This window comes from Panthera pardus, unplaced genomic scaffold, assembly GCF_024362965.1.
Source record: "Panthera pardus isolate Hobbes unplaced genomic scaffold, ASM2436296v1 HiC_scaffold_13, whole genome shotgun sequence".
Taxonomy (NCBI): Eukaryota; Metazoa; Chordata; class Mammalia; order Carnivora; family Felidae; genus Panthera; species Panthera pardus.
Genome location: NW_026526688.1, coordinates 137096266 through 137118769, shown reverse-complemented (window position 1 = coordinate 137118769; position 22504 = coordinate 137096266). Strand labels below are relative to the sequence as shown.

The 22504-nt window shown below is 38.0% G+C and overlaps 1 protein-coding gene across 6 annotated transcripts in view; it reads right to left on the bottom strand.

The window, feature by feature from the left end:
- LIN54 (lin-54 DREAM MuvB core complex component) overlaps positions 1–22235 on the bottom strand; it is a 69254-nt gene extending 47019 nt beyond the window's left edge. Inside the window, exons 1-3 of one of the 6 annotated variants that reach the window (XM_019465739.2) lie at positions 22074–22235; positions 8191–8906; positions 3715–3838 (exon numbers count right to left, since the gene is read on the bottom strand). In XM_019465739.2, the coding sequence (XP_019321284.1) occupies positions 3715–3838; positions 8191–8874 (808 nt within the window). In that variant the 5' untranslated portion in view covers positions 8875–8906; positions 22074–22235. Of the gene's footprint in view, positions 1–3714; positions 3839–8190; positions 8907–19740; positions 20025–22073 lie in introns of those variants that run through there. The other 5 variants (XM_019465773.2, XM_019465756.2, XM_019465733.2 and 2 more) reach the window with 5 other exon arrangements.
- Positions 22236–22504: the final 269 nt, after the last annotated feature.

Below are 22504 nucleotides of genomic sequence, written 5' to 3'. Positions count from 1 at the left end.
GGTGTTCTCCAAGAATCAAGAAACATACTCCAAAAGATAGGGGATGGGGGACAGGCAGGGAGCTGGCTTATCTAAGCAAGGACTAATTCTTAAGAGATTAATTTATTAGTGAATATTTTCACATTGATAACGCTTGCTCCACTGTAGAAACCTTGTACCTCGGGAGCTCTGATAACAAGGACCTCTGTATCTCATTAAACTGTCTCCAAAGCCTTCTGAAGTATGTGGAATCAACATTTTATAGAAGACGAATCAATAATTATTTACCCAAGATCACAGACAAAATCTATACAAGAGCTATGACTAAAACCCAAGTTTCCCAATAGCTCCTTCCACACCACCACCTTGCTTCCATGATATACATTTCATTCAAAATACATATTCACTGAACCACATCTATGTGCCAGAAACTGTGCCAAGTCTGGAAAGAGAGATAAACAAGGTAAAAGAACTATTGTTAATGTGGCACATACGCACAATGGAATATTATTCAGCCTAAAAAAAAATTCTTACATGCTACAACACAGATGAACTAGGAGGACATTGTGCTGAGTGAAATAAGCCAATTACGAAAGGACACATACTGTGTGATTCCACTTATATGAGATATGTAGAGTAGTCAAATTGATAAGAGACAAAAAGTTTCTGTTAGGAGTTGGGAGGGAGGGAAGAATGGGGAGTTATTGTTTAATAATGTAGAGATTCTGTTTTGCAAAATGAAAGAAGTTCTGAAGATGGATGGTGGTGACGGTGGTACAGCAGTGTAAATATACTTAATGCCACTGAATAGTCCACTTAAAAATGATTAAAATGTTATGTATGTTATGCCACAATTTATGTATGTATTTTTATCATAATTTTTTAAATATAAATTAATTTTTAAGAGAGTTTTGTTTTGTTGAGAGGGAAAGAGACAGAGAGAGGCTCAACCAACTGAGCCTCCCCAGTGCTCCAATATAAATTAATTTGTAAAAATTACATGACAAACAAAACAAAGCCAAAAAATTACCACTAAGAAAAATTATAAATGTAGTAGGGGAAACAGACAAGAAAACCAAGTATTATAACACAGTGTGACTAATGGAAATATTAAAAACCAGTATGAAATGTAATAGAAGTCTAATTAAAGTTAAGAATTTGGTAGGTATAATTAAGTTCTAAGGGAATACATAGGAGATGATCAGGGGAAGAGTATGGCAAACAAAGGCATCGTAAGTAAAAAGGAATGCCAAGATCCTAAATCCCGAGAGAACATGGTCTATTTGGTAATTTCTTAAAATAAGTTAAATTAGGTGAAAATGAAAAAGGTATGTATTCGATCATAAATGCCTTTAATGTTAAAAAAGCACTGGCACCTAAATTCAAATCTGACAGACTGAAGCCAAGAAACTGATAAGAAATGAATATGGCCAAGAAAATCTGAAGCAAGGGTGTGACAAGATCAGATCTGCATTTTTAAAAAAATCACTTACACACAAACTTAAGTTTATCTTGACTGTAAGACAGAAAAAGATTTCCATCTTCAATGAGAAGCCCAAAAGTCGTTAAAAAACAATCTAAATGTACTTTGAAAAGTCAATAGCTACAATATAAAGATTACAGAACCTCCTTGTGATAAGAGAATTCAACAGGAGAGGTACTTCAGTGTTTTAAAATTTAGTTCCTAAGAATTTAAAAGGCTATATAATGGAACTAGTTGACAGTGGAAATTCTCTCTCCAAACTGAACTTAATGCCAATGATTCTAATGAAATTTAATAGAAGTCTATCTATGCCTTTTGGTAGGGCCAAGAAGTCTGCCCATAATTAAAAGGTGAAACTATGATTAATGTGCAAACACATTATATAAATGACCCAAAGACCCAGCAATGATATCATTATAGTCAAATGTCAAAGGTGAAATCTTGGCATTGACCAAATGTTCACTCAGGCACATGTACAAACACCACAACTGTTTAGCGTATAATTTTCCCACACAATTAAAAAATGTAAGGGATTCTCTCAAGCTCAGAAATAGTAAAAAACACTGCACTGAGAAATTCCTCTTGGTTAACCCCCTCCACCAAAAACTCCCAAAAACTTCCCAGGGGAATGTTGGGGTCCCTTTTTCATCGATACATCCAAAGCCTTCCTTACTTTCAGCCAACTGAAGCCCACTTCTGGAACCAGATCCAAATCCAAACGCTTTCCAATCTTCCCTCTGGGGCCATACTTGTCCCCATGACAGCCCTCAACACAGCAGCCTCCTATAACATCACAAATCTCTGCTGAGGGCCAAAAGAGAAAAATACATTCGCCCAACAATACTGCCCTCAAACTACAATCTTTCCATGCCTCCTCTCACTTGCTAAAACGAGAAGCCTCCCTAAACACAATGCAAAGTTTCAGGAAAATGACAGATCACTGCCACTGACTTCAGAGTTGCCTGTTGTTACACTGTCTATAAATTTATCAAAAATGGTAGACAGTGGTTTTCATATATATCCTCTCCCACCTACCCCTCACGGTTAGTTAACATTTAAAGTACCTTCCTCAAGAATACACATTCTAGGAATGGGTAATTAGCATTTGAAAGTATCTAGTCAAAGTTTACCATCCAGAGGTACTTCCATAAGCCCTTAAAACACAATGGAAATTAGAAATGAGCTCGTAAGTGGTGAAAACGGTCATGTTAGTACAGCTCTGAATTAAAGACCAGTCACCATGGCTGTATGTCTCTAGAAAGATCACACTGCTTGCCAGGCAGAGTAAGAAGAGTGCTGGACTTAAGCCATTATAGAAGGAGAAAGGGAAAGGAATATCAATGGTGTTGCAAGGAAGTGATAATTATGGGTCTTGGACTCCATATTGACTAAGGAAGAATCTGAGGACAGGAAGTGAGTGATTCTTGAGAAAGAATGATTAACAGATCAGAGATCTCAAAGTCAAAGAACTGCCAGATTGGGAATACAATGGCAGATAAACTAATAAAGAAAACAAAATACTCAAAGTCAAGATTTGAGGTGTTACAGTAATTGGTGATGACAAATTATTAAAGTATATAATAAAGAGCATTCGGCCACACTGAAGAATTTGCTGGTAAATATAGCTAAAATTTTGTTATCACATAAGTAATTACTACCATTGTGACCATTTTCTGTTCATAGAAAACTGCATATAAAGCATTTTGAAACCAAAAACAAACAGAAACCACGAAATAGTATACTCTCACGTGTATTAATTTAAATCTATTAAACTTAGCTACGTGTGCTCTAGAGACAAACTGCCTGGGTTCAAATCCCAGTTTGGCCATTTACTGGCTGAGTGCCTCCATTTCTACACTGATAAAACCGGGCTGTTATTAGTACCTACCTTCCAGGATTGCCCAAGGACTATATAAGTGGCTACATGTAAAGGGCTAAGAATAGTGTGAGGCATGTGGTAAACACTAGATGAATGTTAGCTAGTATTACTGAAGTTTAAGACTTTGCTACTTTCATGGTAAAATTCTACCAAAAACTAAGGAGACTAAAGTAATGGACTGATTTTGAGATAAGGCATTTGCTCAGAGCACACATTTAAATAAGTGTAAGAAATAACATTTCTTATTAACTAGTTTGGTTTATAATAATAACTCTACTTGTTGCACTAAAACATTTCAAGATGGCAGAACAGCCTTTCTTAAACCTAAAAGGAAGGTGAATATATAGCTTAATAAACTATAAAGAAATATAACCTGCAATGACTGGTGGTGATACTTGAGTTGTCTGTCCTGTAACTGCTTTACTATTAATTGGTTTTGCAAAGATCAGCTTCGTGATTACTGGACCAGAGGTTGGTGTTCGAGGCTTCTTAGCAATCTGAAATATATAAATAACTATGAAGGCCATTTGTTTCTGTAAAACACCTATTCAGTCAAAATTAAACAGAAGATTGATATACAGAAGTACATATGAAACCGGCTCATTTAACAGAATATATCTAAGTATTAATGTTAAAAACATCTAAAATGCAGCCATTCATCAAAATACTAATATGATCCCATTCTTAAGCCAATATATAGCAATATCTTTGCATTTTATTGTAAATCCTTACTTTAGTCTGTAGGATAATATGCATATGATGAAAACCAAAAGAGTATTTAAAAATAATTTTAATGTTTAATAATGCTTACTTAATAATAAACAATAATAAAACATGACAGCAATATTCTTTCTCAAAATAACAAATTATTCAGTAATAAAAAGATAGAGTCAGTTAAGAAAGCATAGTGCAAATGATGAAGCCACCTGTAAATGCAATTACATTGGCCCCTGGAAGCAAAACATGAACACACATTAAAGACAGGCTTATGATTAGATCCTCAGCTTTAGATCTATATATTAGGGTAGATAAATAAACAACTGAGTAAGTTAATATCCTAGGATACAAAGAGACAAGTTTGGCAAAACAGACTATTCTGAAGACAAAGCCTCTAGAAATACCATTTGCTAAAATACTGTTTATTAGACTATCAATTCTTTGAAGGTAGGGTCTATATTTATTCATTCCTGATCTTAAATTATATTGGCATACTGTTCACCTGAACTAAAATTCTCCACAAGTCAAAGAGGGTAGAGTTATCAATGTTTTAATATTGAAATTATCAATGTATGCAAAGATACAGCTTCTTCTAAAAGTTAAAAGCAGAAATTTAGTTATGATAGGAGAGACATTAAATATTTTGTCAGATATGAAAACTAAGGCCCTGAAATTGCTATTATTGGAAATAAAGACTTAAAATGAATAAACACGAGGGGCACCTGGGTGGCTCAGTCGGTTAAGCGTCCGACTTTGGCTCAGGGCATGATCTCACGGTCCGTGAGTTCGAAACCCGCATCAGGCTCTGTGCTGACAGCTCAGAGCCTGGAGCCTGTTTCAGATTGTGTCTCCCTCTCTCTCTGACCCTCCCCCGTTCATGCTGTGTCTCTCTCTGTCTCAAAAATAAATAAAAACATTACAAAAAAATTTTAAATGAATAAACACAACCAATTTGAATAACATAAGCATACCAGAAGCTGCAATGGATCACAGACCTAGAAAAATATCAGCGTTGTGCTCAAATTATAAACTAAATAATACATTACCTTATACTTAGAATATATTACTTTCTTACACTCAACATGTTACTGACAAAAAAAATATAAATGAAATATAAATCATTTTTTAAAAAAACAAAACAACGAGATCCATTACTGTATAAAAAAATACCCGGCTTGGGGGCGCCTGGATGGCTCAATTGGTTAAGCATCTGACTTTGGCTCAGGTCATGATCTCACAGTTCATGAGTTCAAGCCCTGCATCGGGCTCTGTGCTGACAGCTCAGCTAGGAGCATGGAGCCTGCTTCGGATTGTGTGTGTCTCCCTCTGCCCCTCCCCTGCTCACGTTCTATCTCTCTCTCTCAAAAATAAATAAACATTAAAAATTAAAAAAAAAAAAAATAACCAGCTTGCAAAACTGATATATCCAAATAAATGTATAACCATTGATGCAATTTGGGAGACATAAAGGGGATATATTTCCCAAATGTATTTACAGGCCTAAATTCTAAAATAAGTCAGAATATGTCATCTATTGACTTATTAATAATCTCTAAAGATAAAAGTATTGATGTTCTTAGAAACCCATGTCTTATAATAAACATTCTTTTAGGAGCTTAGAGTATTTCTCCATTTTTAACTGATTTTCACAATCATATGACTATATGAATACTTACCAATCAGGAAAAAATGTAAACAATACAACCAAAGGCACATTAATTATTCAAATGAATAATTCCAATTTGCCCCTGTGGCTACATTTCTTTAGTGGCTCATTGTTGAAAATAACAGTTTATAGTTCCTTCAAGGAACTATAATAATTTGTATTATAAATTCTAAACTACTCTAGAACAAAATTATTAAGTAAAACAAAACATAAAGTATCACTTTTAATAAATTTATCTAATCAACAAAGACAAAAATGAATCAAAAAAGGAAATTTACAAATATAGCCCAATATATAATCAAATAATACGTGCAGGTAATAATTGGCATTGTATTATATAGATTCAGCAACTAATAAGGAGCTATATTGTTCCAAACTGTTAGTTATTAATTACTCTTACACACTACGCACAAGAAACATGGGAAAGTGTTTATATATCTGTAATTAAGTGAACTATACCTCTTTGTTACTGCCTCTGGCCTCAACTGTCACCTCTTTCCTTCATTTTTCAAGATGGGTCTCCTTCTTCCACCCTTACCTGCTGTCCATACCCTAACAGTTTCAATACTCTGATTAAACTTAAGACAACGCTGAGGATTGTCTAGGAAAAAAACCAGAGAATCATATACACCGTGTAATACTAAACCACATATTCTGGTGCCTAAAGAGGAAACATAGATGTGTAGCTTCTTTTTTTTTTTTTTTTTTCTAGGCTTTAGAGCTTTGTAGCTTTTTACTTTTGAATTGGAAAGATCTGATTTGCCTAAAAATAACTGGACAAGTGGAACAATATTCTAATTGGGGTTTCTTCTGTTTTTGTTATTTTTTTAAAATAGAAGTTCTTTTTTTAATAAACAGAATCAGGTTTTATAAAATTAACAATAAATGCTTTCACTGTAAGTACTTAGGGGACTGTAGTAGAAACCTTGTAGATACAAGTAAACTGGTCATGAAACAGCATGCATACATTGCTCTAATAAATGAAAAAAAAATGACATTCTGATTTTCATTATCAGTTTATTGTGAATGTGGTTATGATCCACATCTCCAAAGCCAGATAAACTCTGGTAAACTAATAAAAACAAGTTTCAAAACTGATTTTAAAAAGACAAGATACTTGACAACACGATGCTTGATGGTATTAGTATATCTCATTCAAGAGATTCTCATCAAAAGAAGTAAAAGGAAGTCAGAGATAAGTGACAGATGATAATGAACAAGAAAGAAAAGGGCACTAAATATTTAATAGTGGCAGGAGGAACATGGGCAAATTACAAGGTTTGAGAAATCATACAAAGTGCTTAAATAAAAAACCCAAGAAAAATAAGCTTCTAGTTATTTTGCCAACATAATAACCAAAACATTATTTCTAATATCAGAGTGTGGATAGTTCCTTAAATCTTCCTACTGCTTTATATACCTGCATGAGTTCTCTAACTCACACCTCCTTTCTTCTGGAAGAGAACCTTTCAAACAGGGAATGCATTTGTGTTTCCTGATATTAAGTGGATCATTTTATTTTAAGAGCAGTGGTGACCTCAAAAGGCCTATTTGAGCATAAAAAACTGGGAACCATTGAATGTATGCTCTGTTAACCTTCTATCTTAGGATCCTGTTCATACTAACAATAGGAACCATTTTGAAGGATCCTTGAAGTTTTGAGAACTACATCAGTACTATCTTTTACTATGTATTTCATCATGATCAAATAGCCATCTTCCAGCTAAAGCAAAAAACTCAGAGAAGTAACCGATCCAAAGTTCCACAGGTGATAGGGTAGCACAGAGGTCACTCAAATCCAGCTGGTCCAATTCTAAAGCCAATATGTTACCTTCCATCATGTGACACTGCCTCTTCCACACTGCAAACACGAGTGATGGCAATGGACAGTAAACTGCAAAGAGGCGGCACACGCTGGCTAGTATGTACTATTGCTGGCTCCAAGGGTTTCTCAGAGCAGCAAGTTTTCCTAGACTTTGGCCATCTGTTAACTGAAAAAAATTATGTCTGAATGATTTTTTGACAGCCTAGCAGCAACTCTGGTATCTTTATACCAGCAGAGCATACTTGCAATCAAACTACTACTGAGAATAAAATGCATTTAAAAATGAGGAAAAAGCTATAAATACACTAAATTAGAAATTTAACAAAAATTAAGTTTGTTCTAAGTCACATTTAAAAATGAGGAAAAAGCTATAAATACACTAAATTAGAAATTTAACAAAAATTAAGTTTGCTCTAAGTCCTCTAGCAAACATTTTCAAAGCATTAGACATATCAAATTTTACCAAAAAAAAGAAACCCACAAAATTACTAAAAGCAACATTCAAAAGAATTCAATAACAACTATGCATTTAATTACCCTACAAACACAACTAAGAATCAATTTAATTTTTAACATGCATTTGAATTAATAAGCCCCCTTCTTTTTTTTTTTTTTTTTTTTTTTTTTTTTTTTTTTTTTACCTGTACTGTTTTTAACTGTTGGGTCTGTAACACAGAGGGCTGAGTTGTTGTATTAATCAGTTGACTTCCTGGGGTCAATGCTGAGACACCAATGACAGGTTTCACCTCTGGCCTCCCTCCAATGGTAACTACTTTAATTTGCTGCGGTGGTAACTTAGCATCTCCTGACTGGGCCTGAGTTGTAACTTTCTGAGCCTGGGGTAGTTGGCTATGGGGTAGTGCTAAAACAATTGGTGAACCAGACTTGCCCAAAGTTGTTAAAATTAACTTCTGTCCATCTGGTTTAAGGGTCTGATTGCCAAGTTTAAGATCTGATGTCTGTGATACTTTGTTTAAAATAATCTGATTGGCTGATATAGTCACAGGAGTCTGAGCACCAAGTTTTTGAAGGCCACTTGGAAAAGCTGGTTTCACTGTGGTATTAGAATCTGCTTTAGTAATTGTGGTATTCACTGCAACTTGGTTAGTGTGGTTACTGTACACTGTGATTGGTTCCGTGGAAATGGGCGTGGCTGTAGAGTCACCAGTAGAATTTATGTTGACAATTTCTTCCAGTTCTGTCTCCATGGGAATTGGGGATGAAACAATAACAGCCTCAATACTATCATCATCCACTAAAGTTATACCAGTGTCCATTATCTCCTCTGGAAGCAAACTATTCACCTCAGCTGGCACCACCTCCATGATCGTTCTCCAGCTAGAAAGTTGATCAGGTGCTGCAATAAAGTTGAAAATGAATAAATTACTAATTTTCAAACAGATTTAAGAAAAAAAATTATTTAAAAAAATGCAAGTGACAAAATCATTATTTATTACTGATGTATAATTGAGCGACAAACTTGAAACTACTGACAAACTTGAAAACTGCTGATTCACACAAAGAAAGACTTAAATGTAAACAAATATTGGAAAATATCTTCAAATCTCTAGGGAGCTAGGTCCTAAAATGAGGGTAGTTTGCCATCTATAAAAATCCATTAAATACTCAAAATAATGTTAAAGGAGTTCCAGAGTAATCCATCTCAGCAAGTGCAGATGAAATGACTTATTTGGCTCAAGTCTGATCAGTTAACTTCATACCAAAAACAACTTTATTTGGAAAAAAGATTCTCAAATCCTCCTTGGCCATTTAAAATGTCAAAAAAGAAAGCATTTAAAAGGCGTAAAAACCAGTCTCATTACAAAAAAAGTGGTAATAATAATAAAGCAGATTACGAACAAATCAGAACTATGATGCTTTTATTTATTACTTTTAATGTTTTTTAATGTTTATTTTTGAGAGACAGATGCGCGCAGAAGGGCAGAGAGAAAAGGGGACAGAGATCCAAAGCGGGCTCTGCGCTGACAGCAGTGAGCCCGTCAGCCCGATGTGGGGCTTGAACTCATGAACCATGAGATAATGACCTGAACTAAAGTCGGACACTCAACCGAGTCACCCAGGCACCCCAGAATTGTGATGCTTTTAGCCAAAGGTTATGTAGAACTTCCAATAAAGAAGTCAGTACCCTTATCTAAACATTACATCATGATCATGACTGACTAAATAGTAATGTTGCTTGCCCATACAACATTAAAGATCCACAGAAACCTAATCAGCATTTTTTCTCCCATTTTTTAAAATACAAAAATGCAATACCCATTCTGAGATTAACAGACATGAGCAACAAATTATAATTATTAGCACTGACAGATACTAATAGGGCCAAAATTAATCATTATTGAGTGTTTGCCAATGATAGCACAATTTATCCTCACAACCATTCTGAGACAGTATCATTACCACTCCCATATTACAGATGAAGAAACTTAGATTATAAAATCCGTCCCAGGTCACATAACTAGTAAATGATAGAGCCCAGACTCAAACTCAGGATATGTTTTATGATACCAGAGTTCATAATTTTAATCACAAAATTACATTGCCTTAAACTTTTACCACTGGTATTTTTTAAATGAAGAAAAAAACAAGTCTACTCCTTTACAGTCAATCCCCTACCCCAAACATCCCATCCTACACAACCACTACTCTATCGCTATAGATTAGTTTTGACTTTTGCCCATTCTAGGATTTCACATAAATGGAATCATACATTATGTATTTGTGACATAAAGGAACCATGCAGTACGACTGAAATTTATCTTCATTCCTTCACTTACCACAAGTTCTGTTCCTTTTTATTGTTGAGTAATATTCTATCATATGAATCTACCACAATTTGTTTATCCATTCACCTGTGAATGGACATCTGTAGTGTTTCCAGTTTGGGATTCTTATAAATAACACTGCTAGTTTGTTATGGATATATATTTTCATATTTTTTGAATAAAGACTAAGAAGTAGACTTGCTGGGTCATAAGGTAAATTTATTTTTAACTTTCCATGAAACTGCCAAACTATTTCCCAACTTGGCTGTACCACTGTATACACCCACCAGCAATGTGCAAGAGTTCCAGCGGCTCCACATCCTCGCTAACAACTGGTATTATCAGTCTTTTTAATTTTAGCCATTCTAATGGGTGTGAAGTGATATCTCATTGTGGTTTTCGCTTGCAATGCCCAAATGACTAATAACAATGAGCACCTTTTTATATATGCAGTGTATTGTACATCTTCTTTTGAAAAGTGCCTGTTAAAATCTTTTGCCTTTAAAAAAATATACTGGCTTTTTTTGTCTTCTTATTGAGTTGGACAAGCTCTTTATATATACTATAAAATCATCAGTCACAATAACCTGTAGCTCAAAGGAATGACTAGCATTTTGAGACTTCAAAGTACTAACATTTCTCTACATGCAGCTCTTTCTGATCAGGAGAATCCCCTCAGATATTTATGGGAACTTAAAGTAGACATGTAAAAACATCGACACCAATTATGTCTTTAGCAATGGGAGTCACAATAGTACATAACAACAAAGGGCCCAACCCATCATGTCACATTAGCTTCCCTTACCTACTGCAAACGGTGCCCAAGGCCCATCAGTTGCATCTGCACATTCTATTCCCCACAGAATAAGGCAGGATGATGACTTGGGTGCCAGTATCCACCAGAGCCATGAAGTTTTGACTCCCTGCTCTGAATCTCCACCAGTATATTTAGACATGTGGGTATGGCCTTTGGTCCCCGCTTAAGGACAGGGAGATCTTTGCCCAACCTCTATTCATCCCTCTCCTTAAAGCACCTGAAGTCAAGGTGTAGGAGGAGGGTATAAGTCAAGTCACAGAAGGAGATATGGGTTGGCAATGAATTTACTTTCAGTTTCAAGTACCCACAGTTCCAACTCAACTAAACAAACTTCTAATTCACCCAAAATTCTATATCCTCTGACACCAATATCTCAGCTTTCGGGATCCTTAACTCAGTGACTACAGCCACACTGCCTTTCAGCTGGGGCTATGGAGTTGAGTGTACAACAATCAAAGCACCATTTGGGCTCTCCGTTCAGACCCTAACTATCCATTAAGAGACAGAACACTGGAATACTTATTCCCCCTGCCCCTGCCACCCTTGCCCACCACTTGGGTGACAGCATTCACTACCAGATGCCAGAATCTTTTCATATCCCCTAACCTAGTCGACATGGCTCTCATCCTTCCTCTTTCATAAAGCTATGTCTCTGCCAGCACTCCACTTTCATGGCCCAAACTGCCAAGAGCTGTGAGCAATCTGAGATTTCAGACCCTCTTTGTAAGCTAACTAAGTTTCCTGTTACCATTTCACAGATACTGGCAGACCACACAGTAGTCCTAGGTAGAGACACAGGACTTATTACAGTATAGTAGGAACATGAGAGAATCATGTTTGTATCACAACTGAGAACCCTGAGCTCAGAGAACCTGATTCATTTGTAATGGGCTGAAGCACACCTGCCCTTTTGTCCACAAGAAGATATTATCTTTATTATACTGCACAAAAAGCAAATCTGCCCTTGGCTACAGCACGAGTCACTATTTCTATCATTCAAGGCTGTTTGCTATACAAACATCCTAGAAATGATCATTTAAAAGGGCAGTTGCTGCCTCAGTTGCAGAGGTGCAGGAATGCAAAGAGCAATGGAAAACTGTCTCCCAACAGTATATCTCTCTACTTACTTATCTTAGTAATGTTTTATATTTCAAATGTACATGTCTTGCACATAAATTCATCCCTAAGCATTTCATGTTATTTGATGGATTGCAATTGGTTTTTCCATTTTCCAATTGTTGCTAGTATATACAACGATTTTTTTTTCATATTGTTCATGTAGCCTACAACCCAGGTAAACTCACTTATTAACTTTAGTTTTTTGATGTAGATTCTTTAGGATTTTCTACAAACACAATCCATGCTGTTTGAGAATAATGTCTGTATTTCTTCCTTTCCAGTCAGTGTGTCTTTTATTTCGTTTCCTTGCCTTACTACACTGAGTAGGACCGCCAGTAAAATGTTTAATAAAAGTGGTAAGAGCAGACATCTTTGCCTTATTACCAATCTCATTTGTTAGATGTGGGTTTTTCACAAATTCCCTTTATCAGGTTCAGGAAGAATATTTATATTCCAGTTTGTGGAGTTTGGTTGGTTTCTTTTTTTTCCCCAATCATAAATGGATATTTCTGTCATATGCTTTTTCTGCAAATATTGAGATAATCACACAGCTTTTCTCTTTTAGCCTTGAATTATATTGACTTTTTTATTATTAAGCCAATTTTGCATTCCCGAAATAAGCCCTATCCCTAGTCATGGTGTATTATACTTTGTATATATCCCTGAATTCTATTTCCTAATATTTTGTCTGCATTCATGAGGGACACTGGTATGTAGTTCTTTTTCTTAGAGTGGCTGTCAGGGATAATGCTAGCCTAATAAAATGTGTTGGGGCATATTCTTTCCTCTTCAATTTTCAGGAAAAGTCAGCATAGAATTGTTACCATTTCTTCCTGAAGTGTTTGTTAGAACTCAACAGTGAGTCCATCTAGACATAAATCTTTCTTGTTTTTTAAGTATAAATTCAATTTCTTTGGTAGATATAGGGTTATTCAGGTTACTCAGTGACCTTTACTATTTGGTAGTTTGTGTCCTTCAAGGAATTTATTTCCTCTAGGTTGTCAAATTTGTTAGCATTAAATTATACATAATATTCTTTCATCTTAATGTCTGTAGAAATGTCAACTCTTCATTCCTCATTTTGGTAATTTCTGTGTTTTTTTCTTTCTTTCTTTTTTTCCTTCATTAGTCTGGCTGAAGATGTATCAATTTTATTGATCTTTTCAAAGAACCATTTTGGCTTCACTGACTTTCTCAATTCTTTGTCCATTTATTATTTAATTGACTGTTACCTTTATCTCCTTCCTTCTACTTGCTTTATGTTTAATTTGTTCTTTTAGAAGCTTAAGATGGAAGCAAAGATCAGGGTTCAGTAAACTATAGTCCACAGACCAAATCAGGCCCATAGTCTGTTTACTGCTCTCCAGCTAAGAATGGTTTTTATATTTTTAAATAGCTGGGGGGAAAAGTATATATAAATTATATAAAACAGATTTACATGGCCTCCAAAGCCTAAAATATTTCCTATCTGGCTCTTCCCAGAAAAAAGTATGTCTAAAATTCTTAGTTTCACAGATTAAACCTTTCTTCTTTCCTAAATTAACACTTAATATTAAAAATTTGCCCCAAACCTCTAGCTGCATTCAGTATGTTTTTATTATTATTAACTTCAAATATTTTCTAATATTCCTTGAGATTTTATCTTTGAACCACGGAAAAATAAAGACATGCTATTTAACTCCCAAATATTTGAGGATTTTCTATCTTATTACTGATTTCTAATTTACTATTTATTGCCAAAGAATGTGATACTCTTTCCATTATTTCAAATTAGAGACTTATTTTATGGCTCAGTATATGGTCTATCTTAGTGAACACTGCATGTGCACCTGAAAAGAACATGTATTCTACAGTTGCTGAGGGCAGTGTTCTACAAATGTCAATTATATCAAGTTGGTTGATAGTGTTGTTCATATCTTCTATTTTGTCACTTTTTCTTCTTCTATCAATTAGTGAAAAAGACTGTTAAAATCCCTAGATATGATTGTGGATTTTTCTTTTTCTCCTTGTCTGTGCATCTTTGCTTCATATATTTTGAAGCTTGCTATTCAGAATGTCTTTTTATTTGTCCTGTTAAAAAAGACTAGGAATTACAGGATTAGAGTCTCCCTTGAACTAGGAGTAAAGTTCAAACTTCTAACAAGAAAAGGTCTGCTTGACTTGGCCAATCTCTATGCAGTACAGGGCCTTGCAGAATTCTGGAGCCAGCACACCTCAAAGCCACTGAGCAGACTATGATAAATGCTTTATAGTTAGACATCTATATCTGTTTCAATCAGGGTCACATGCAAGGCATGGTGGCCTGTGCTAAAAGAAACTCTGAAAAGGAGCTGCGGGCATGGCAGGAAAGGGTTTGGCCATGTAGCTACATGAATCATCACTCTAATTTTATCCCTTAGGAATGGAAGATATGTACTAGCACATGCAACCTCATCACCACTGTGTTGAGGACCACTCCAAGAAAAGAGAGGGTTTTCACAAGCCAAGAGGACTGAGGAGCTTTACTTCACCTCATCTGTACAAAGGGTTACACGTCAAGGTAGAGTAGGAAAGAAGACAGAACATACAATGTATTCCTCATGCCTCCAATATTTTTTTTTGCTCATAAAACAAAGTTCTAAAAGCAAGGTACAATTCTGGAAGCCATACATTGAGTTCTTCCTTCTCCCAGTTGAACATGGTTGAATGGTTTAAGTCTAATGAGAGTTAAAAATTCCTGATTTCAGAAAACCTAATGATTTCTAATATGTCCAATTATATTACATTTTAAGTTCTACCTAAAAAGCACCCTCACTCTCATCTCCACTGTCCTAGGCACTCTGTCACGTTACCCTGGTATTTCGATCATAGCATTTACCACTAGAAAGTATCTGTTTATAGTCTGATTCTTCCTCCCCTACTTCTTTAGAATGCAAGCTCCATGAGGACTGGGACTTGTCTGTCTTCATCACTGGATCCCATATCTCCAATGCCTAGAACAGAGCTGCCACATAATAACTTCTCAATACAAACTTGAAGAATGAATCATTTAATCATGGAGAAGAGGTATCATCTAAAATTCTAGCATTATTTACATTGGGGTCTGAAAGATAACTTTGGTTTGTCTATTTGAGTAAGACAGGTTTATATAATGCTCTAAGACTTCACAACACTTCAAATAAAATAACAAGTTCACAAGGCACAAACTGAGAAATTCCTTTTCAAATAAGTTTTTAAATACTCAGAATTAACTTTTAACTAATACCCTCTGCAATTATATTCATCTTAAAATTGATAAGGTTCTCTTAATTTTTAACCATTTTAAAATTTTTATCAGTCATTTAATTAACAAATACTTATTGCTTCCCAACTTTGTAAGGGCATTATGGATAATTAACCAAAGATCTTGCCCTGACAAAGCTTAGAAATCAATAGTATGGCATGATCACATCGCTTCTCGGCCTTTTGGCTAAGATCAAGTGTAGAATGGCATGATCACAGTTGTACTCTAGGAGGATTAACTTCATCTCAGTATTTTAGTGGACTGGAGGCAGAGAGACCAGTTAGAAGGCTATTACAGTAATTAGTTCGAGACAGAGATTTATGGAGGGTTTGACTTAGGATAGTGAATGATTACAATAAATAAATATAAAATAAAAAATAACGTAAGACAGAAATGGCAAATGCTCTATGCTTTTACATCTTTTAAGAGTTTCTCACGGAAGGGAACCTGGGTGGGTGGCTCAGTTGGTTGAGCATCTGACTCTTGATTTCAGCTCAGGTCATCATCCCAGGGTTTTGGAACTGAGCCCTGTGTCAAGCTCAGTGCTAAGCATGGAGCCTGCTTCGGATTCTCCCTCTCTCTCTCTCTCTCTCTCTCTCTCTTTCTGTCCCTCTCCCCCACTCATGCACTCTAATAAAAAGTTTCTCATGGAATATTATCAGTGCTGAAACACTGTTACTTTCTTAATTATAGGTGAAGGACAACCTGGGTGAACAAATGTTTTCATCCTTGCATATAACATTATGAAGTGGTGACCTATCGTCATATTACAGGTGAATAATTTGTCAGATTAGACAAAAATATCTGAGCAATAAGAGCTATACTTTTGTACCTAAATCTTACCACCAGCACTAACTGGTTAACTATAACATCTGGATTTTAGCCCGGATTTCTAAAATCAAACACTGACAGCTCAAAAAACTAAGTACATAACTACATTTCTCAAACTAAACTGGGAAGACTAGACTATTCCTGAGGAATATTTGAAAAGTCTATATTTTCATTTTGATAATATGTTTTAAATAGTGTACTCTGGATCATCTGAATAACCACCTCAGACTCACAATCAATGGTACTAGAATTAGGGTAGTCTAAAAAAAAAATGCACAGAAGGGTCTTACAAGGTAAATGATATATTTATGCTAAGTAAAAGCCAAACCATCTGTGAGTTAAGGAGGAAAGCTTTACAGCATTCAAACAGAGAAAAGTGGTATATCACAGGATATACAGTATATAGAAAACTGCACACCTTGCCAAGGCGGGCAATAGTATATTCACTATGCAAAGAAAGAGTTTGTTTCAGCAAAACAACATCATCCAGGGGCGCCTGGGTGGCTCAGTCAGTTAAGCGACTGACTTTGGCTCAGGTCATGATCTCATGGCTTGTGAGTTCGAGCCCTGCGTCAGGCTCTGTGCTGACAGCTCAGAGCCTGGAGCCTGCTTCAGATTCTGTGTCTCCCCCTCTCTCTGCACCTCCCCTGCTCGTGCGTGCTCTGTCTCTCAAAAAATAAATGTTAAAAAAAAAAATCATCCATTACCCTAAATTTAATTTGTTTTACTGGCTTTGTAGTTTTGTTTCTATTTCATTTATAAATCTACTTGCATTTTACACTTACTAAAAGCAATAAACATAAAGAATTTATGCTTATATACATCTAAAAATTAAATATTTTAATAAAACTATTTAGGCCAATACTAAGGACCTATACACTTTCTTCCCTTTAAAGAAGAACTACGTATATGTATATTATTCATGCTTAAGACTAACATGGTGGATAAAACATGGGGATTCAAATCAGAAAGATTTGTTTCCGAATGTTGGCTCTCCTAGTTGTTTAACATGTAACCCCAAGCAGTAATCTCTCTAAGCCTCCATTTACTTGCAGGGTTACTATGATTTAGATGGAGCAAGAGGAAAAGAATTTTCATTTGAGTTAATAGTGTACCACATTTGATATTCTACCAAACAGCAAGGCTTAAGATCTTATCATCTTTGATGTCTCTTCATACAACTATTAATCTGTAATATACATGCATATTATACCTTTATTATATCTCCTTCCCACTGCAACCAAGAATTGCTAAATCTTTGAAGTTTGGAACCTACTATGGTATCTTTACCTCCATCTCCTTTAACCTCCAACACATTCTACAGAAAAGTTACAGAACGTATCTCTCTCGAGTGCATCTCTGGGGCTGTCACTCTCCTATTTAAAAATGTTCTGTAACTGTCAGCGTGCCTGGCAGGCTCATTTGGAGGAGCATATGACTCTTGATCTGAGGGTCATGAGTTCAAGCCCCATGTGGGGTATAGAGATTACTTAAATAAAACTTTAAAAAAATTAAATTTTCTGTAACTCTCAAGGTCTTCTGCATTAAAGCTCTACCTAATCCATCCTTCCAACTTTATCTCCCATGGATTCCTAAACTGAAAGTTTCCTGAGACGATGATACTGAGGTATCCTCTATTCCTAGCACAGTATATGACATATAAAAGATATCCAATAGTAACACTTGAAATAAGCAATGAAAATCTATAATGCTCCTCTTCCCAAAAAAAAAGACACTAGGCTATCTCCAGTAGCATAACTCTTCATCTCTTTCTAGCATACTTCTAACTAGTAATAGACAAATTGTTCTAACTGTAACAAGGTGAAAACTGGCCTTTAAAGACAATCACAAAGAATCAAAAAAGACAATGGTCCTCTGTGATTAAAAGAAAAGCCAATGAAAAAGCATTTTGATCTCCCTCTTTATTTTAATTACTTTTTAAATTCTGAGTTTTGCTACTAACTTAGCAGCTAACTGACATGTACCAAATAATTGCAACATAAAAGCTGTAAGAAAAAAACAGAACCAAATCCCAACTGGATAACACAAGAACATCAAATGATTAACAAAAAAATTCATTCACTAAAGCTTCTGAGTACCTCCACAGTTATTTCCTCTAAAATTTTTTTGGTCCCTTATTCTTCTAATGAGTGAAAGCCAAATAAATGGCTACGCTACATACACACATGCACACAAAATATTTCTCCTCTGAACGAAACACATGATGTATGATATTGTATGTCATTCTATGACATCATCTCTCTGTAGGACACTTGGATAAGGAAAATTACTGCTAATCATAAACATTACCAGTGGGCATTTCTTAAATACTCACTTCTCTGTTCAGGCTCATATATTCAACGTCACTGAACCCAACCTTCCACTACAAAAGCTGGGAAAACTAGAGGGCCCAAATTAATGTATAAAAATTTGATTCAAATGTAACTTTTCAGTAACACTACTGGTGTATGGAAGCAGAAACACTCCTGAGGGATCTGTAGCACAATCTAAAACATACCTGGATCTTTAGGTAACCAAACAAAATTAAACTTTGGCCATCATAAAGTCAATCACTCCAATGCTCCAGCTCTTTAAACAAAGAGCTAACAAGTCCAGTGTTCAGAAAAAAGCAGAGGTCTCTATTCATCTCTACCAACTTAATGTCCAGCCATCACAACTTCCTTAACAACAAAGGTAAAACTTGTGAGTCAAAATAGAACTCCCACAGCTGTATTTCCCTTGGATTATAAAATCTACATATTGCAAAATATTCCATAACTTTAGTCTCCAAATTCATGAAATGGAGGGGGGGGGCAGGGAAAAACATGGATATAAAATATGACTGACAGTTTCTCAATTGTTATTTGCCAAACGGCAGGGGCAAAGGGGTCACTCTATGGATGACAGAGCCATAAAAGAAAAAGACAACATTTTTAATTGTAACAAAACTGGTCCATGTTTAAAAAATGTGAGCATCCACACCCCAACAAGTTACAGACTACGATCTAAGACACAGAGCTTAAATGCAGAATAAAATGCCTATGCTCTGCCTCCCTAAAGAAACATAGACCCCTATAAAACTGAACATCACCATACCAACACCCGCCACAGTGGATGTTTTAAATATTAAGTAAGGAAATCATGATAAGTGCTAGTGGTTCCTCTAGGCCTCAGCAGCAGCCTTAGGTATAAGAGCAAACTCGAGCCCTCTTAACACTCATAGAATAATGTTGATGTCATTACGAGGCTACTGATTCTTTGCACTCTGGACTAGTCATTCCTTGATCCACAACGCAATTCCTCCCTTACCCACCACCCCGCTAAATAATAGAGATCTCAGTGCAGAGAAGCCCTCGGATACCCCCTTCCCCTCTACCTCCAGCGGCTGCCGCTTTCTCCTCCCTCCGGCTCCGAGGTGGGGGCTCCAGAAGGTCCCGGGCAATTCCGAGCCCGGGCGGTGCTTGTTTTGCCTGTGCACGGTAGCTCCGGCCAGCCGCTTCCTTTCCCAGTCTGCCCGAACTCGAGCGCTACAGGGGACCCGGGGGCCAAGGAGGGAGCCCGGGTGGCGACGCCGCCGCCGCCGCCGCCGCCTCTGGTATGTCAGGGGCCGGGATTGTATTTCGAAAGATCCGCCATTTTCACCTCGTCATCACCATCACAGCTCAGCAGCTTCCCCGACAGCCCGAGCCCGGGCCGCCGCCGCCGCCGCCGCCGCCAGTAACCTCCCCCTTCCTCCTCCTCCCCTCCTCAGCCCTCCCCTCCGGAGAGGCGCACACCCACATATCCGGGGAAACCTCCCGCCCGCCCCGCCAACCTTCAAATGCACAGGGAGATACAAGCGCACACACAGCCCACGCCGAGACCTTTCACCCCACAGCGAAAAATGGTGCTTCTGCGGGCCCGGCAGCTACGCGAAAGGAAGTCGCTCTACCTGCTGAGTCCCAAGTCCGGCATATTTTTGTTTTGAAGAGCAAAAGCCACACGGAAGGCGGCATAAGGACAATGAAGAATCCACAAACACTTTCATTTTCAGTAAAGCAACTTGAGACAGATGAAGCAATGCGTTTTATTCACTGTGCTCATTTCAGATACTAAAAACATGATTAAGACCTTTAATGTCATTCACCGACTGACTGACGTTTTCCTCCACTTCAGCACTACTTTGACAGAGCGATCCATTTCCATATGCATGTCTTATCTCCCCGTCACATCTGTAAATTACAGGCACTGATCCTCCTGCTGATAATGTGGTCAAGACGACTAATTTTAAAAATAAAGTTTCAACTATTTCTCTCTTCACTTAATTTCATCCGATCATTTCTGTCCGTGAACATTGACTTCCAATTTGTCATTGGTTTAAGGCGTCAAAGCCCAAGTAGGTTTAAAATATATCGATCCTAATCATGAATGAACAATTTCTAAAATACAAGAAATACACCTCTAAACAAAAATTATTTGCCAAATATTAAGATCTAAGTCACTAAATTTAAAAAAAATCTGCCGCAGATATATTTGTTCAATACAGAGAAAATAAACAGCTTACTTTAGAACAAGACCCCAGAGTTACCCATCTTTCCCACCAGCTACTCTTATTATGCGGATTAATAACTAAAAAAGAACGTAAGCAGTTTTTAATCATCCTAGAAATAACACAAAACCATAAGCTGCAAGGCTTGTGACAAGACCAGAATTAAAAAGCAAAAACAAAAAACTAAATTGGTTACCTTTTTTATTTTCAGAAAGATTTGCTAATCGCCCATTCAAAAGCTGAATTCTAAACCTACTACTGAACTACAGTATATACTCTGAAAGATCTACCTGAAATGAGCAAACTGAATTTCAAGGTTGAGAACAGGGTCAGTCTACTGTCTTTTTTAAAAGTTAGTCTAAGTAAGGGGGAAGTTGAAAAAACCATTTCATTTCCTTATCTTTCTTGAATGACAACTCCAAATAAAAGCCAGTAGATTCAGGCTTTAGACTAGTGCTATCTACCACCCAGCCCAATCGCTCTTTACCTATGCAGCCTGCTAGACTAGGATGAGAGTCTCAAGTGTTCCCAGTTTCTTCGTCTTTAAACTTTATTCCCACCCCCACCCCCCGCAAGCCCCGTCCATCCGCACTGTGCTTGGTGTTTACCGTTGCTTGGCCAAGCTAAGTCCCGGCCCGCTCCCTTTCCCCGTGCACCTCGGGGACATTATGACATTCAGATGGTGGGCTTCGCGAGGAAAACGGACACACACGAATAAGAGATCATACAAAGGGGCGCAGGAAGAACGGGGCGGCGGGCAGCAAGGAAAGGAGAGGCTGGGACAAAATGACACAGCAGCAAAACCGGTTCCCAGAAACCCAGGGCTGACACAGTCTGCTACTCTGGCCACGCAAGGTGCGTGTCAACAGCCGCCGGAACTCTTCCTCCAGACTGCCGGGAAGGGCGGGCGGCCGCCCCTGCGCCGGCCTTGCCGGGTGACAGCCGCCCTCCGGGGTGCAGGCGGGAAGAGGCCGAGCCGGGAGGGGTCTCCCGCCCCTTGAGGCCCGGGGATGAAGCGCGGCAGCCCCGGGCGCCAGGTTCCCGCTCTCCGCCAAGACCCACCAGCCCAGGCTCCCAGAAGGGGCGGTCCGGCGCCCTCCGCCCGCTCCACCACCCGCAGTGGGGGCCGGCGCCCCCTTCCCGCCCGCCCAGATGTCCCCACCCCCAGAGCTGACACTTACCAAAGCCGGCGGCGCCGCCGCCTGCTCCTCGAGCCGCGCTCCCTAGGCTCCCAGCAGCCGCGGCGGCGGCGGCGCCTCCAAGACACAGACCCGGGTTTGTTCAAAATCACGCGCCCAGCGCCATTCCACCGCCGCATCCCATAATACGCCGGGCCCTCCCCGCCCGCGCGCCCCTCTCTGCCCGCCCCTCTACTCTACCGGCCCCGCCTCCCCGGCTGGCTTCCTTCGCCCCGCCCCTTCCGCGGCGCCTTGCCCCTCCCCTTGGCAACGCGAGCCTCGCGTCATTCCGCAAGGCGCGGGAGTACGCTCCAGCTCCACGTGACTCCTAGCGGGCGTTCCGTCAAAGCTTTCGCAGGGAAAGTTCCATCTGGCAGAGCTGGGAGGGGGAGAGCCGGGTTGCGCCTGCAGTTGAGAGACTGCCGCATCTTCTA